The sequence below is a fragment of the Canis lupus genome, chromosome 11 (assembly GCF_011100685.1).
Source record: "Canis lupus familiaris isolate Mischka breed German Shepherd chromosome 11, alternate assembly UU_Cfam_GSD_1.0, whole genome shotgun sequence".
NCBI classification, from domain to species: domain Eukaryota; kingdom Metazoa; phylum Chordata; class Mammalia; order Carnivora; family Canidae; genus Canis; species Canis lupus.
The window spans coordinates 61699975-61717246 of record NC_049232.1 but is presented as its reverse complement, the minus strand read 5'-3'; the positions used below and the strand labels follow the sequence as shown (position 1 = coordinate 61717246).

General features: G+C 34.3%; 1 protein-coding gene and 1 long non-coding RNA gene across 9 annotated transcripts in view; one reads left to right on the top strand and one right to left on the bottom strand.

The window, feature by feature from the left end:
• The window catches only part of LOC119873961, a 70855-nt gene that overhangs the window by 31823 nt on the left and 21760 nt on the right, over positions 1-17272 (top strand). The gene's annotated exons all lie outside the window — the stretch shown is intronic.
• Positions 1-17272, bottom strand: part of FSD1L (fibronectin type III and SPRY domain containing 1 like) — a 72699-nt gene that overhangs the window by 38181 nt on the left and 17246 nt on the right. For 7 of the 8 annotated variants that reach the window (XR_005367087.1, XM_038553008.1, XM_038553007.1 and 4 more), the window contains exons 2-4: positions 14154-14249; positions 10542-10673; positions 5846-5947 (exon numbers count right to left, since the gene is read on the bottom strand). Coding sequence is in view for 7 of the 8 variants with exons in the window: in XM_038553008.1 (XP_038408936.1) it covers positions 5846-5947; positions 10542-10673; positions 14154-14249 (330 nt within the window). In the remaining variant the exon portion in view is untranslated. Of the gene's footprint in view, positions 1-5845; positions 5948-10541; positions 10674-14153; positions 14250-15149; positions 15294-17272 lie in introns of those variants that run through there. The other variant, XM_038553013.1, reaches the window with a different exon arrangement.

The window sequence follows — 17272 nt, the reverse complement described above, 5'->3', positions numbered from 1 at the left end:
TGTTTTAGATCTTGCTTATTGTATTCAATGAATCATTTACCCAAAAAGAACAAAATTTGGTATTTCTAAATATCTTCCCAATTAGCAAAAGTTCTAAAACACCTCAGCAAAAAATATGGAGCATGAGACCAAAGGCTTAAGAGATCTGAGTTTCACACCACATTAACCAGCAAATCACTTAACTCTTAGGATTCAATTATCTTATCTATAAAATGATAAGTACTAAAGCATCTTCAAACCCTAAAAGTCCATCCTAAGCCATCTTATTTGCACACAGTAGCTTTTAAAAATTATCCAAAATAAATTAAGCATTTTAACAATCTAATTCTCTGAAATATAGGCTGAAGTGAAGAGGCCGCAAGGGAAAAGTTAGTTAAAATCAGAGCATTAATAAAAAGCAACAAAAATAATATAATTGACCCTTAACAATTTGAACTGCATGGGTCCACCTATATGCAGGATTTTATAACACAGTGCTGTAAATGTATTTTCTTTTCCTTATGATTTTCTTAGTAATATTTTCTCTAGCTTATTTTAAGAATTGAGCATGTAATACATATAACACAAAATATGCATTAATCGACTATGTTATAGGTAAGTCTTCTTGTCAACAATGAGTAGTTAAGATTTGGGTGAGTCAAAAGTCAGACATGGATTTTAAACTACATGGGGCTCAGTGCTCATAATTCTCATGTTTTTTAAAGGCTAACTGTATATCTGTTTCTGGGTAACAACAGAAAATAATACACTCACACTGTCAAAATGATGAATCTAGCAAAAACTAGAGTTCAAAACTGGCATTTGCCTGACATGATTTGTCTTTATTTTGATTTGCAGTAAAGCCCAATAGAGTTCCTACTAACACTCTCAATGCCACACAACACTAAGAAACTTTTCAAGTCTTGTCTGTATATTTACATGGTCTTATACTTCAGATTTTCCTCTTAGATTTGGGATAGAAAATTTTGTAATATTTCCTTGAGACAATCTGAAAATGACTAACAGGCAAACATACAATACTTTTCCAATACTTTTTACAATACATAACTGAGACTTCTACCCTCACTCTAAAAATACCATATTAAGGAATGACTTGGGAAATGCGAGGGATTCATCAAGAGAAAGTAAAAAAAATATAGCTTCAATATGCTATTTCTCATTTGGAAAAAATACCAGCATTAAAAAAAAAAACTAAAACAAAAACACTGCAAAGCAGTTGATTCCATATGTTAAAAGTTTTATATTTTCTATACATATGTTTATAAAAAGAACTACTTTTCAAAAAATATGATCATCTTAGTCTTCACAAGCTATAGTAAATAACTGGAAATAAACTTTGAATACAGTACTGCATACATCTGTTCTATAAGTAAGCACATTTATATAACAGGAAACTTTATTTCTGTAAGACTTAAACATCCACAAATGAAATAAAGGTGAAAAATTATAGTCTGGACTATTCTTAACAAATATTTACATTTGTCTTTAAATTGCCTCAGTAACTAAAATCATGCATGCTTTCAGTGAAGGTCCTCTTCTCTCAGCATTCCTGATTTCAACCCACAGAAAACACTTCTGCCAATACTTCTATTCCCTTGAAAACATACAGAGCTTCTATCCTTTTTGTTTGTTCCTCCCAGTAGTTAGAAGCTGACATTGACTGAACAATATGCCAGTGGCTAGTTACTGTGAGTCTAAAGTGGGAAATACACAAAACCTCCCTTTTCATCTGTGATCAAGTGCAGAAGACACTGTTCCCCTTTCACCCCACTTTGTATTTTTTATTCCAGGAAAGGCTTTGTGTACTGGTGACCAGTACCTCCCTTCTAGTCAGACAACTGGGTTACGTGTGGCAAGATAGTGAGGAAGTGGATGGTTAATGACTTGGAAATACCCCACAGACTCAGCTATTTTCATTTTTTTTAAGATTTTATTTATTTATTCATGAGAGAGACAGAGAGAGAGGGGGGCAAAGACACAGGCAGAGGGAGAAGCAGGCTCTGTGCAAAGGAGCCCAATGGGGGACTTGATCCCAGGACCCTGGGATCACCACCTGAGCCAAAGGCAGACACTCAACCACTCAGCTACCCAGGTATCCAAACTAGGCTCTTTTCAAATGTAGAATTCAAGTTCTATATTCGGGGTAGGAAAATAGAAATATTAATTTTGGGGGCACCTGGGTGACTCAGCTGGTTAAGCGTCTGCCTTCCGCTCAGTGGAGAGAGCCTGCTTCTCCCTCTCCTTTTGCCTGACACTCTGCCTACTTGTGCTCTCTGTCAAATAAAATAAAATCTTAAAAAAAGAGAGAAAGAAGTATTAATTTTGTCAAAGGATCCAAGCAATGCAGGCTATTAGCAGAGAAGCCAGGTACGGTGGAGTTTCAGCTACTTGTCCATCCAGAAATAAAGCAAATAATCCAAATCTCATTTGCTGGTGATCCTTCTTCATATATTTACTATCAACCAAACTCCTAACAATTTAAAAAAATTAGTGAAAAATAAAACCAATTTGTAATACCAAATTTTTAAAAATTAGTGTAAGTATGTTCCAAAAATCCTTTCCCATTTGTGCCATTTTTACCCGTTCATTTTCAGATTGCCTAATGCTGGTAAATAGCATAGCTTCATATTCAATTCTCATAATGAGGTACTGTAAGGTGATTATTTAAATATTAGTATTTAAATTACTCTTTTTGAAGATAATAAAGTCTAAAAAGATTCATGGGCTGGATTCTAGCCTATGATTTTTTGTGCCCATGAACTATTCATACTAGTCTGATTTAATCACTTTAATATGGGATATTCATAAACAGCACACCTTAAAAGAATTTTTTTCCAAATTTCTAAAAATATACTAGATAATTATTCTTCAAAGCCAAATAAAATTGATCTTCAAAGTCATCTTCCCTATTTTGTCAGCAATTAGGTGTTTGAGGCAAGCCTCTAGTACATCCAGTTATCTAAGAAAGTGAATTTGGTTTTTGACTTGGAATCAAACCATTATTTGGATACTATTTGGATGTACTAATAATTTCAAACAACTCTCAGTTAAGCATTTTTCTTCAATAATAATAAACTCAGATTTCTAGGTAGTAAACACTGACAAATAATTCATTTCATCACATTTCCAAATGCTTTAAGCTATTAAGCAGTGCCACAAAATGGTGGAAAACCAAAATAATAAAATAAGACACATAATGGAACATTAAGAAAATATGTTTAGGGCAGCCCAGGTGGCACAGCAGTTTAGCGCCACCTTCAGTCCAGGGCTTGATCCTGGAGACTTGGGATCGAGTCCCATGTCGGGCTCCCTGCATGGAGCCTGCTTCTCCCTCTGCCTGTGTTTCTGCCTCTCCCTCTCTCTGTGTGTATCTCTCATGAGTAAATAAATAAAATCTTTATTTTTTTAAAGATTTATTTATTTATGATAGATAAATATTTATTTATTTATTTACTCATGAGAGACAGAGAGAGAGAGAGAGAGAGGCAGAGACACAGGAGGAGGGAGAAGCAGGCTCCATGCCAGGAGCCTGACGTGGGACTTGATCCCGAAAGGCAGGCGCCAAACCGCTGAGCCACCCAGGGATCCCCCTAAATAAAATCTTTAAAAAATAATTTAAAAAAGAAAATATGTTTAAACCACAATGTGACTTATTTTATCAGAACTTTTCCAATTTACATCAGCTGGGAACAAGTTTTAACAAAGCTGGAAAGGACAAAGGAGAAAGAAAATAGTAGCCTTTGAGAGGAAGGGGAGAGGACATAGTGGAAAGCGAAACTTAGGAGAAACAAACTTGATCACAGGTTTTCGGAGTACCAATCCCTACTTAAATGTAACTGGGCTCAAGTTGTTTTTGAGTACTTGTGTCCATGTTTTATGGTTTTCCTGTCTTCTTCTTCCTCATTCTCAGGCTCTCAGCTATTAATTCTTGCGGCTATGAATATGCCTATCATTAACAGCTATCCCACTCCACTAGAAGAGGACTTTATTAACAGGGAAACTGAAGAAAAAAACTAAAAATTTAGTAGCACCATGGAGATAGCAGGAACTAGATGCTGAGAAACTATCATGAGAAAAGAACATGTATTCCTGCCCATCAACTCTATGATACTGATTTTGATGACTCAGATTATTTTTTGCTTTCTGTATGTTTTTTGGCTATGTTCCAGATGTTTGAGGTTATCCCATAAATGTCTTCTGAATAGGAGATCTATCTATTCTTCTAAAGTACTTTAAAGTATGATACATTTCGGGATGGCTGGGTAGCTCAGCAGTTTGGAGCCTGCCTTCAGCCCAGGGTGTGGTCCTAGAGTCCGGGGATCGAGTCCCACATTGGGCTCCCTGCATGGAGCCTGCTTCTCCCTCTGCCTATGTCTCTGCCTCTCTCTCTTCCTGTGTCTCTCATGAATAGATGGATAAAAATCTTTTTTAAAAATAAAAATTAAAACATAAAGTATGATACATTTATCTCATAATTTCTTTACATAGCTAGTCCTACCAAGTGCAAAGATGAACCTACTTACAGTCTACCTCTAAATTCAAGAATTAATTAGTTCATGAATTTATAGCAAAAGAACTTTTGATTCATTTCACTTAAAAGAATCCATTTTTAAAATTCATTTTCAAAACGCAGCACATAAGCCACCAAATGTTATCTTCTCAAGGAAGATTTTTCTACCTTCAAGTTCAAAGAAAAATCATGAAATTAAAATATTAGATGAACACAAAAGGATAATAAAGCCACCTTTCTAACACTAATACAGTTCACTACCTAGTCCACAAAGACCAAGGAAATAATATCAAATGTGAATACCTTATCTTGATATGATTACTACACAGTACATATTTTACATTAGTACACACTTGAGCTCATTATACAGCTCAAGTTGCCACTTTTCCTCACACCATTTTTAATATATTCTACAGCTGTATTCTACATCAAACAGAAATCTGATTTGATAAATTGGTAATCATTTAAAAATGACCCAATTTAAAATAAAAATAAAAATCTAGAATTCAGAATCTCTTAAATAACAGGATCTAGGTTACAACACTAGTAGTCTTATTCTACTGTTTATATTTCATACCAAACATACCCTTAAAATAAGAACCTACATTTTCATATTTTAATTAAACATACAATTACACTAAACAGTGGGGCACTTAATAATAAATATAATAGCAAATTTCACTGTTACAGTGCTTATATGCATCAAGTGATGTTTTTCCAATCAGCTCATAGAAGGAAGGAATACAAAACTAGATTTTTAAGAATGTTAATAGCAATATTAATCTTCCCTTAATCATGAAATATTTATAACAAAGGTATGACTCAGATAAAATACAAAAGTACCCTTAAAATAAGTGACCAATAAGAATGTAACTGAAAAGGAAAATAACTTGATTCATCTTAATAGAGCATTTAAGAGAAATTAGATAATTTGTCCATGGCCCCAAAGATACATACATCTAGGTATCCACATTGGAATAATGAATAGATAACATTTTACTTAAGAAATTCCAAGCCAGGGATGCCTGGGTGGTTCAGTGGCTGAGCATCTGCCTTCGGCTCAGGACGTGATCCCAGAGTCCCGGGATCGAGTCCCACATCGGGCTCCCTGCATGATGCCTGCTTCTCCCTCTGCCTGTGTGTCTCTGCCTCTCTCTCTCTCTGTGTGTTTCTCATGAATAAATAAATAAAATATGTTTTTAAAAATTCCAAGCCTTTTTTAGTATTAGAAATGACTTAATAAATTCAAAATTGAAAGGGAAAACATCATTTTTTTTTTTAAACAAAATTCTCCTATTTAAATGGTTAGTCTAGTTTTTTGGGCTGGATTTTTACCTTTGAAAATTCTTCAGGTTCCTTTATATCTAATGACCGTGTTGCAAATTCTAGTAGTTCTTCTGAGTTCTCCAAGGCATTATTACATTGACTGAGCTGACTCTAAAAAACAATAATAAATCTTTAAAATAAAATTTCCTATTTCCTTGAGAATCTTAAATATATATTGTTATAACGAACTTACAATTTTAATAGCAAAAATTGAACAAAAATATTTTAGAGAACTATTAAAGCAATATAATCACTAGTCATATATGTAACAAATTTTAACTATCTTAATATATTGTACTAAACATCCTTCCATAATTTGTTCAAAATAGCTAAATTGCATACAGATATACTCATCATTTAAAAATACAAAACAAAATAAAGCAATTATTTACTTAATTTACTTACAATTCTTCTCGATCAGGGCAGTCAGGGAACTAGCAAATATTTTTTAAACTATCAATAATTTAAATTAAAAAATCAAAATATGGGTGGTGCCTGAATGGCTCAGTAGATTGAGTGTCTGCCTTCAGCTTAGGTTGTGATCCCGGGGTCCTGGGATCGAGCCCTGTATCAGACTTCCTGCTCAACAGAGAGTCTGCTTCTCCCTCTCCCCCTGACCTTCCTCCCCATTTGTATGCTCGCTGTCTCAAAATCTTTCAAAACATTAAAATAAAATAAAAAATAATAAAATATCAAAATAATCCATCTGCAGACAACATCCTGTATAAATGAAGACTAAGTTTCTTTGATATTTAACAATTTAAAGTTTATGAATCAAGTGACAGATGCATGCAGTTGAGCACCACTTTAGTACTCCATATACCACATCAACCCAAGTAATACCTACTACCATAAATGCTAATTTATAATTTCCAAAATTGGGTAACATAGGAATCACAAATCCAAGTGACAGGATTCAAAAAGAATAAAGAGAAATAAAAGACAGTAACTGTTACAGTGATATGCTCTGTTATAGTGATATATTAAATTCATGTACTAGTCTTTCTTATTCAGTTCTCTGTCACTCTATCATCTGTTGTCTAAAACTAAGCCCAGTCATGCAAAAATACTGTGATACTTTTAAGCAAAGAAACAGATCTATTTCTAAGTTTTTTAATGTACCCAAGATTCTACTTAGAATATTAGTATCTATTTATTACTATCTATTCCACATTCAAATCTACTTAGGTATCCATTAAGTTCAGCACTAAAGATAAAACTATGGCTCATTTTATTGGTTCTCATGCGTTATATTTTTACTTCGAAAAGTAGAATAGTTTTGCCAAATTTGAGGTTAAAATAGGTTTTCACGTATTATTCTAAGAACCTAATCATAATTTCCCAAAAATACTATACTTCCTATAAGTAAAGCTCTCATGACTTCTGAAGAATAATTAATAAACCACCATTTGAAACATCCCATTTGGATGAGAGCTTTATGAAAAATTTAAGCAAAATCACTCAGAAAAAAATGGTAGCTATTAATGGTCTACACAGGATCACTAGGGCAGACTAAGTTAATGTAGTATTAAAAGTAAAAGGTAACTAAAAGAATAAGGAGGGATGCGTGGGTGGCTCAGTAGTTGAGTGTCTGCCTTCGGCTGTCCCAGGATCAAGTCCCATATCCGGCTTCTTGCATGGAGCCTGCTTCTCCTGTCTCTGCCTCTCTCTCTGCCTCTCTGTCTCTCATGAATAAGTAAATAAAATCTTTTAAAAAAATAAGGAATATATCTCAAGGAATTATTAAAGTGAAAGAATCCAATCTGAGGTCAAAGTTTAAGATAAAATATTTTATTCTAAGAAAATGTTATGAGGGCATCTGGATGGCTCAGTTAAGCATCAGCCTTCGGCTTAGGTCATGATCCAAGGGTCCTGGGATCCCTGCTCAGGGAGGAGTCGGCTGCTCCCTCTGTCTGCCCCCCTGCTTGTACATGCTCTCTCTCTCTCTCTCTCTCTCTCTCTCTAATAAATAAATAAAATCTTAAAAAAAAAGAAACCTCTATGAATTTGCTTACAAAAGGGAAAGCTTAACAAAGGGGTACAAAGGAATACAATTAAAACAAGTTTGTGAACCCAAATGAAGAACAGAGATGTTCTACTGTCTCCAATTAAAGAATAAAATGGCATCGGTAGCCAAGTTGTGATTTTTTTTAATATTTGGTTTTTAAACTATCCCAATAAAGCTTTACCATTACCATTATGCTGATATTAAATTACCATTATGCTGATATTACCATAGCTTTTCCTTTGAATCATAACATAAGAATGAAGTTAACTAAATTTGTATTTCAACAACTCAGTCTTATTTTATAGCCTGCTATTCCCTAATACCTCTTCATCCCACCTAGATCACTACTCCTATGAAAAAACATTGCCAAAATTTTTGTAGCACTGAGAAGAGGCAAATATTAAGAGTTACAAAGGATAACTGGGTGATAATTTTTAAAAAATGGAATCACTGGAAAAAATGAAGATCTCAAGTTATGCTACAGGAAGAAAAAATGGTTCTAACATCCTTGCAGTCACCACACCCAAACAGCATCATCTCACACTCATTAAGATGGCTACTACCAAAAAAATTTTTAAATGGATGAATGGGTGATGGTGGTCAAAAGGTACAAACTTCCGATTATAAAATAAGTCCTGGAAATGTAACATACAGCATAGTGAAAAGAATACTATATTGTATATTTTTTTAAGTAAGCTCTAGGACGGATGTGGGGCTTGAACTCATGACCCTGAGATCAAGAGTCTCACGCTCTACTGACTGAGCCAGACAGATGCCCCTACTGTATTGTACATTTAAACATTGCTAAGAGAGTAGACCTTAACTTATCAAACTTCACACCCAAAAAAAAACAAAAAAATCCAGTCAAGAAATTGGCAGAGGACATGAACAGACATTTCTCCAAAGACAACACACAAATGGCTAACAGACACATGAAAAAATGCTTAACTAACTACACTTGGCATGAGGGAAATGCAAATCAAAACCACAATGAGATACCACCTCACACCTGTCAGAATGGCTAAAATTAATGACTCAGGAAACAACCGATGTTGATGAGGATGCAGAGAAAGGGAAACCCTCTTACATTGTTGGTGGGAAAGCAAACTGGTGCAGCCACTCTGGAAAACTGTATGGAGCTTCCTCCAAAAGTTAAAAATAGAGCTACTCTTTGTCCCAGCAATTGAACTACTAGCTATTTATCCAAAGGATACAAACACAGTGATTCAAAGGGGCACCTGCACCCCAATGTTTATAGCAGCAATGTCCATAACAGTCAAACTATGGAAAGAGCCCTGATGTCCATCAGCAGATGAATAAAGAAGATGTAGTATATATACACAATGGAATATTATTACTCAGCCATCAAAAACAAGGAAATCTTGCCATTTGTAATGATATGGATGGAACTATATGGTATTATGCTAAGTGAAATAAGTCAGAGAAAAATAAATACCATATGATTTCACTCACGTGTTGAATTTAAGAAACAAAACAAATGAACATAGGGGAAGGGAAGGAAAAATAAAATAAGATGAAATCAGAGGAGGAGGCAAAACCATAAGAGACACTGAACTTTAAGAAACAAACTGAGAATTGCTGGAGGGGGTGGGGGGAACAGATAATCGGGTGATGGGCATTAAGGAGGGCACTTGATGGAAAGAGCATTGGGAGTTATATGCAACTGATAAATCACTAAATTCTACCTCTGAAACTGATGAAAAAAATATGACATATGATTTAAAGCAGTAATTTGTGAATAGCCTCAGAGGAAAAAAAGAGTAGATCTTAAAGGTTCTCATTAGAAGAAAAAAAATGTGTAACTATGTGTGGTGTTGCATGTCAATATATATTTGCATACACACACACACACACATTTTCTTTATTCATATAAAGAAATATATAGGGCAGCCCGGGTGGCTCAATGGTTTAGTTGCCTACCTTCGGCCCAGGGCATGATCCTGGAGACCTGGGATCGAGTCCCACATCAGGCTCCCTGCATGGAGCCTGCTTCTCCTTCTGCCTGTGTCTTTGCCTGCCTCTCTCTCTGTCTCTCTCATGAATAAATAAAATCTTTTAAAAAATTGTTAGTTTAAAAAAAATCTATACAAACGTACATATATACACACACATTTTTATTCATATAAAGATATATAAATGTACATACATACACATACACACATATATAGTGAAATATAATTCAGTCATAAAAAGGAAATTCTAGCACATATTGCAAGATGGACAAACTTTAAAGACATTACACTGAGTGAAATAAGCCAGTTACAGAAGGGGCAGATACTGAATTATTCCACTTATGTGAGGTTATCTAGAGTAATCAAAATCATGAAAACACACTAGTGGTTGCCAGTGGTGGGGTAAAAAGCAAATAGGTAGTTGTTGTTCGATGGGTATAGAGTTTCAGTTTTAAAGATAAAAAGTTCTAGAGATCTGTTACACAACAATGTCAATAGAGTTAACACTACTGAACTATACATTTTAAAAAGGTTACAATGGTAAATCTTAGGTTTTTATCACTATTAAGAAAAAACAAGATATCTATGAGGAAACCAAAAGTTAATCATTTTTCTACAAGATAAAAGTAGTTATTCACAGAAATTCACTCATTTTTTTCTGTCAGTAAATCAAATATTAAACAGACAAAAGTTATCTATATTTAAATATGCTGCATGATCTCACCTGTAATTCTTGTGATTTACGAGCTTGTTCCTGCTTGATACTGTTAATCATACTTTCCTTCACCTCATCCAAAATAGAATATAAACTATCAAATTCTTCATCTAACTCCGAAAGTATGTTAGAAGAATTTTCCTGTTTAATAAACAAAACAATGATTTTTACTTGAAGAGCTGTCAAATACCTGAAAATTAAAAGATATGCTTACAAAAGACAGAACAGATTCACATTTATAAACTATCTCAAGCTAAAATCATATAAGCAAAAAAATTCTAATATTTGTTTTGTTTTTTCACCACACACGAATGGATTTTATTCCAGGACTTGAAGGAAATTTCAACTATTTGGAAACTTGCCCAAAAAATTATGAATTACAAAAATAAAGGACATGACCCATAAAATTAAATCAACAAATTTTTTTTAAACCTTGATAGAACTTAGGAAGTCTAAGTATAATAATAATAATTGCTATAGTGGGTACTATGTGCCAAGTACTGTTTAAATACCCAACACTTATGAACTAATTTTATCCTAACAAGCACAGCTTTACTTTACAGATGGAAGAACTGACACACAATGAAGCTAAGTCATACAACTAGAAAAGTGGTTGGACCCAGAATTTGAATAAGGGTACTAGGCACAAAGTCAGTATTCTTAACTACTGTACTATCTTGCTTTTTCTAAAAGCAGGAATAGAGAGGCATCTGGTTGGCTCAGTCAATAGAGCATTCAGCTCTCATTCCTGAGGTCAAGCCCCACATATGCATGGAACCTACTTAAAAAATAATAAATCAATGATAAAAACAGGAATAGAAGGAAACTTCCTAAACACAATACAGTATTTATCAAAAATCAACAATGAAGTAACAGTGATGAGATGTCCAAGAATACATGGAAGATATCAATGAGGACCCTCTATGTGATATCCTACAATGAGATACCACTTCCATCTTTAGAAGCCTCTGGTCTGATTGGAGGGGGGGAAGGGTATCATATCAATTTAAGAATGGTCCAACTAGAGCCCAGTGTTTTAAAAATTTATTAAACTGCTATATGAAAATTATCTATATGCTAAGGAGTATCATAACTAGCCTACCATAAGTTGATCTGAAAATACACACAGACACGTTAAGCTCAGAATAACTGACAAGGTAATTTAACAATAGTTGAACACTGTAGGGCCAACTAACTGGAAGCACTGAGGTCAAATGAGTACAAGTTTAAGAGGGAAGAAGAAGCATTTCAAGAAGGTCTTTCAGAGATGAGTGGGATCTGGAAAAATCTAAGGAACATTAGCAAAAAAGGATAAAAGTTCTTCTTAGGGAACACAGTCCCTACCTAAATGATGACAGTCTAGATTAGAGTAGAAGGGTAAAAACTATACAGGGGAGGGCCTTGGCCAAGATAAAGGAAAGAATTAATCCATCTTGCAATATGACTTACCTAAGTGATAGAACAGAGGGGGTGGAGTAGAATAAAAAATGTAATTAAAAATTCTAATATTTGACATATGCTTTAAAAACAGGTAAATCCTAGAAGCTGGCTGCTAATGCTGACAGCACTATCTCAGTTATGCTGAGTTAAGCATCTTTTATGGAGTAGCCCATACTCTCCTCTTTATCTTTTACAACACCATTTCCATAGGACAATGTGAAAAATTGTTTTAAACTGCCAACTTTGTCCAGAATTTCAGGTTCCAAGGCAGATCCTAAGCCAGTGGTTCTCAACCTTTGTCATGCATCACAATCATCAATGAGCATTTTAATAAAATATTCCAGAAATTTTGTTTCCATAACTGAAGAACAGTTTGTGCACACAGGGATGGGGCTAATTTTGCGTGAATGGTACGATTGTTCAGGTTGTCTAAAACAGTGCATTTACATAAGATATACAGAACTTAACAAGACCAAACAATTCCTTACTGGACCTAAGAGATTTATCAAACATTGATTTTTAGTGCTCAAAGAACCTCACAAGTCATCTACTGACTAAAATTTGTAGTCAAACTCCTAAATTTTAGGAATTAAAATACAGAAGTGACTTGCCCAAAGCCACACAACTAATTAATGATGGCAGAATCAATAAAACATTTCAAGCCTGTTGACGTCCCAGAGCTCCTCACTGCCACGTTAAGCAAGATGCTGCTATTTCAACAATAACTTAAAATATCTGTGAAATCTCTAGATAAGCAATAACCACACTTGCAGTAATTATGAGAAGAAATCATCTTAGGCATTTCTCAACTTAGATAAATCATTCAATTAAGAGAATTGGCACTGGTTAAGAAAACTAATATGTACAATCTATTGTAGTAACATAAACCAAACTTTTGCTTATAATTTTTATAAAAATTAGATATTACCTCACTTGGAGTCTTACCAAAAATGGCATTAATCATTTTACTAATTGATTTGCAGTAATAAGAACAAGCTGTGGCAAAAGAAATGTGCAGTCTGGTAGGAAAAAGAACTAAGTCAAATCTCACATTAACCACTCAGTAACAGTGTGACCTTGGACAAGCCACTTAAATTCGTGGACCTCAGTTTACTTATCTGTAAAAAGAGAATGGACTACTTCTTGATAACCAATTGACACATACTTATAGTCTCTTACACTCTACCTCTTATGCCTCCATCTTCAGTGACAAGGTTGTAGTTCAATTCTCCCTCTAGTTTTCTTTCTAGGTTCTAAGGTAGACTACTAATAATTATTCATCAGAAAAATAGTTTGGGCTATCTCTGGCTTATGATCTCTTTTTCCAGATGTCAAATGTGATAATTCTCTTATATACAGATCAAGAGTCTTAGAACTAGCTTTGCTTATTTAAAGAAAGTGGATTTGTGGATTCACCAAATTTTCCAGTAAAAAAGTTTGAGAATGACAGTTAAAGTGATGAAGATCTTAATCAACTAACCTCAATTACAATAAATTCTGAAGTAAAGGAAATAACAAGGACCATAAAGTTTAACAAGCCAAGACCCAAGCAAAAACCTAGGTTCAAACAAACAAAAATCACAGGAAAGGATTTACTGTCTACTGGTATCCTATAGATCCTCTGTTTATTTCACCAATAAATTCATTAAGGCACATTCATCCACATTTGATTACATACTACATGGATTATCTGCCCAAACCTGGAACCATTTCTAAACATTTCTCTTCCTCATTAGGCACGTTATTTTTAAAAGTTTAACTTTCTTCCAGTTCTGCAAGCAGACCTCTTACCAGCCACATTTTCCTTCCAGTATTTACTGTAAAAGAAATGGTTAGCTTCCCACTACTCTGAAAACGTGTAATTTGCTCTTAATTGGAATTATAAAACAATTATCTATAATGGAAAGGTTCAAAAGCGAGCACTGTAATATTCCCTACCAACTACTACTCCAGAGTTTTCTTCTTCCCCTACTATTTGATCTTTCCATAGAGAATACAAAAATAGTAAGGAAAACATTTTTCTTTATCTGCATTTAAAAACCATGCTCTCACCTTAATTTATAATCTAGAGTTGATGTAGTATATTTATGCTTCTGATTTGACCCAACATCATTCCTTGCAACACATTACACATTTTTTTCATATTACACATTTTTTACACATTTTTAAAAAGATTCATACCTGTACTCCTTTTAGTGTTTGATTTAGTGTATCAATAAAGTTCTGAATTTCATCATTTTTATTTGCCAGAGTTGAAATGATCCTTTGTAGAGCTTCCTAGGATTAAAACAAATGAAACAAACAAAACTTAACATCATGATATTTTAATAAAAGTATTAAGCATAACAATTCTCTCAACAATCCATATAAGAGGAGAAATGTAAAATTTCTCATTATCAAATTTCCAAAGGCCTATAATTACAAAAGATAGGATATGCATGTACTGTTTTAAAACTTCTTATTCCTAGTGTACAACTTAATCACCACCATACCTTTCATATTGAAGATAATCAATATAATTTAATGCCAATACTATTATTTTAGGTAATAGGGCCAGAGGTAAGGAATAAAACCAAATCCTTAAATGCTGCAAAAACAAATGGAACTTCCTAATACAATATTAAGATATGAAGAATTTTTTAAAGAGCAGTAAAAGTTGACATTTTATTTATAAAAATAAACAAATACCAAAGTAGATAAATTTGTAGCTAAAATTACAATATTCATCACAGTACTTACAGATGCTATAAAACCATAATTAAAGAGTTAAGTAATTTTAATAGCAAGTATCTCAGATTTTTAAGATTTATTTATTTATTCATGAGAGAGACAGAAAGAGAGGCAGAGACATAGGCAGAGGGAGAAGCAGGCTCCCCGAGGGGAGCCTAATGCAGGACCTGATCCCAAGACCCCAGGACCCCAAAGGCAGATGCTCAACCAATGAGCTACCCAGGTGCCCTACCTCAAAAGACTTTTTGATAATGCTTTCTATTTAAATAAAATACTTAGTTATTTAATCTTCTCATACTCTCCAGTTCAGTGCTATACAATTAAGTTCTCTGCTATGATACACATAGCCTATACATGTGCTGTCCAATATGCTAGTCAATAGCTATATGAAGCTAATGAGCTCTTGAAATGTAGACAGAACTGAGGAACTGAGTTTACTGATTTTACCTTTAATTATTTTCACGTTCTCTAGCCATATGTGACAAGTGCTGTCATACTGGACAGCATAGGTCTAGCTGTTCAGTAACTCTTCATGGGTAGTAAGAGCAAAATCCAAACAAGGTACTTGTATTCTCAGTAAGAATCAAATGCAAGTATTTTTACTTTATAATTTTCCCAGAAGTACAAGTCTTGCTTCTGTAAGTACCAGAAATATAAGTATTTTAATAATATCATATAAGACTTTGTGATAAAGGTTCTCCTCAGTATATAACCAGATATCAGTAAAGGGCTATATCTAAAGAGCTCAGGAAATAAACTGATAAAGAGTATTTCATATAAATGCTCATAAGGCATTATAGTAGGAAAAAATTAAAAATAATCATAATAGTTCTCAATTTTCACAAGAATCTCTGAAGATAAGGAGGTATTATCCTCATCCTTGAGGCTGCTCAGGGTTCTGTGTTATATATATTCACTTACTTATACTATTTTTCCCATTCTCACAGTTGGTAGTATTTTAGTATAATAATACAATGAAATTATGCTATGAGAGAAGATCAATACCAAGAGTTAGCTGTTTATCCTGTGGTGTTCTTTCCAGAAATAGGTGCACCAAGATTTTAATACAAAAACAACCAGCAGAGGGGCAGTATGAAGCCAGGATTTGGGGCAGGGGTGAGTACAGTTGTAAGGGCAAGAATGGTAGTACAGAGATAATAGAAAAAGAGGGCAGAGGACTTAAGAGGCTTCCAATTATCCATCCAAGGTATATCTCCTACCTTGGATGAATAATTGGAAGCCTCGTAAGTAAATATTTATATTTATATATATATATATATATTTTTTTTTTTTAAACACAATGGAAGGGGCGCCTAGGTGGCTTAGGGAGTTAAGCATCTGCCTCCAGCTCAGGTTGTGATCTCAGGGTCCTGGGATTGAGCCCCACATTGGGCTCCCTGCTCAGCAGGGAGTCTGCTTCTCCCTCTCCTTCTATTCCCTCCCCACACAGTCGTGCTCTTTTCTCTCTCACTCTCTCTCTCAAATAAATAAAATATTTTTTTAAAAAAACAGTGGAAGAGTAGTAATGGTTCTGCATAATCATTGGACTGTGTAGAGTAAGCTTCAATGAAGACTGGACTCTTTCTGGGGCCTTTGGGTAGTTCAGTCAGTTGAGGGTCCAGTCATGATCTTGGGATTGTGAGATGAAGCCTGGGTCAGGCTCAGCGGGTAGTCTGCTTGGGATTCTCTCTCTCCCTCTGCTCCTCCTTCTTGCTCTTGTGTGCGCTCTCTCTCTCTCTCAAATAAATAAATAAATATTTAAAAAATAAAAAAGAGACTGGGCTCTTTTTGGTAAATGGACTATAGCTGCCTCCTCCTTTATCTCTCCTAATGGCAGGGCTACATTCAAACTGTACAGATGATAAAATGGTAGTAACTGCTAGTAGGGTAAAAATTATGCTCAGTCTGTTTACAAAGTCCATGCTGTTTACCACTTTAGAATACTGTTTCTAAGTCTAGCCAATTTGCCCATCATATGAAATATTCATATAATAAACTATATATTCTTTTTAAATTTTGGTTTGCTAAGCCTCTTCATGACATACAAAACTTAGAATTTACATAGTAAAGAATCACTGGTGGAGGTTAAGCTCTGTCCAGTGCTAAGCATACTCATGAACTTCAAGGTAAAGATGAGTCTTCCTAGGAGAGATTTTATCCCATGAAAAGGAGGAGTCAGACTCAATGAATTCAACTCAAAAACAAAATTTCAATCACCTATATATATGAGTCCAATAAAAACAAAGAAATTTCACCAAAGAACCTGTGAGGCACTGATACATAAAAAAGGCAGATCTAATTCAGAACAACAACAACAAAAGCCCACAAAGCCCAAAAAACTTCCCTAGTACAAAACAGTTTTTCATATTTTTGTCTGAGTTTTGTCTGAGACAAAAACAAAGCTGCACCTGAAGACACCTGACATGTAAGTTATATGAACTTAAAGAATCATCAGGATAATGCTGTCCTTTGTGTATTGTACTACTCCATACCTCCAAGACATAATACTGTGAGATTACAGTAATCTTATGGTAAAGACCATAAAAAATCTAATGGTAAATACTATTCCT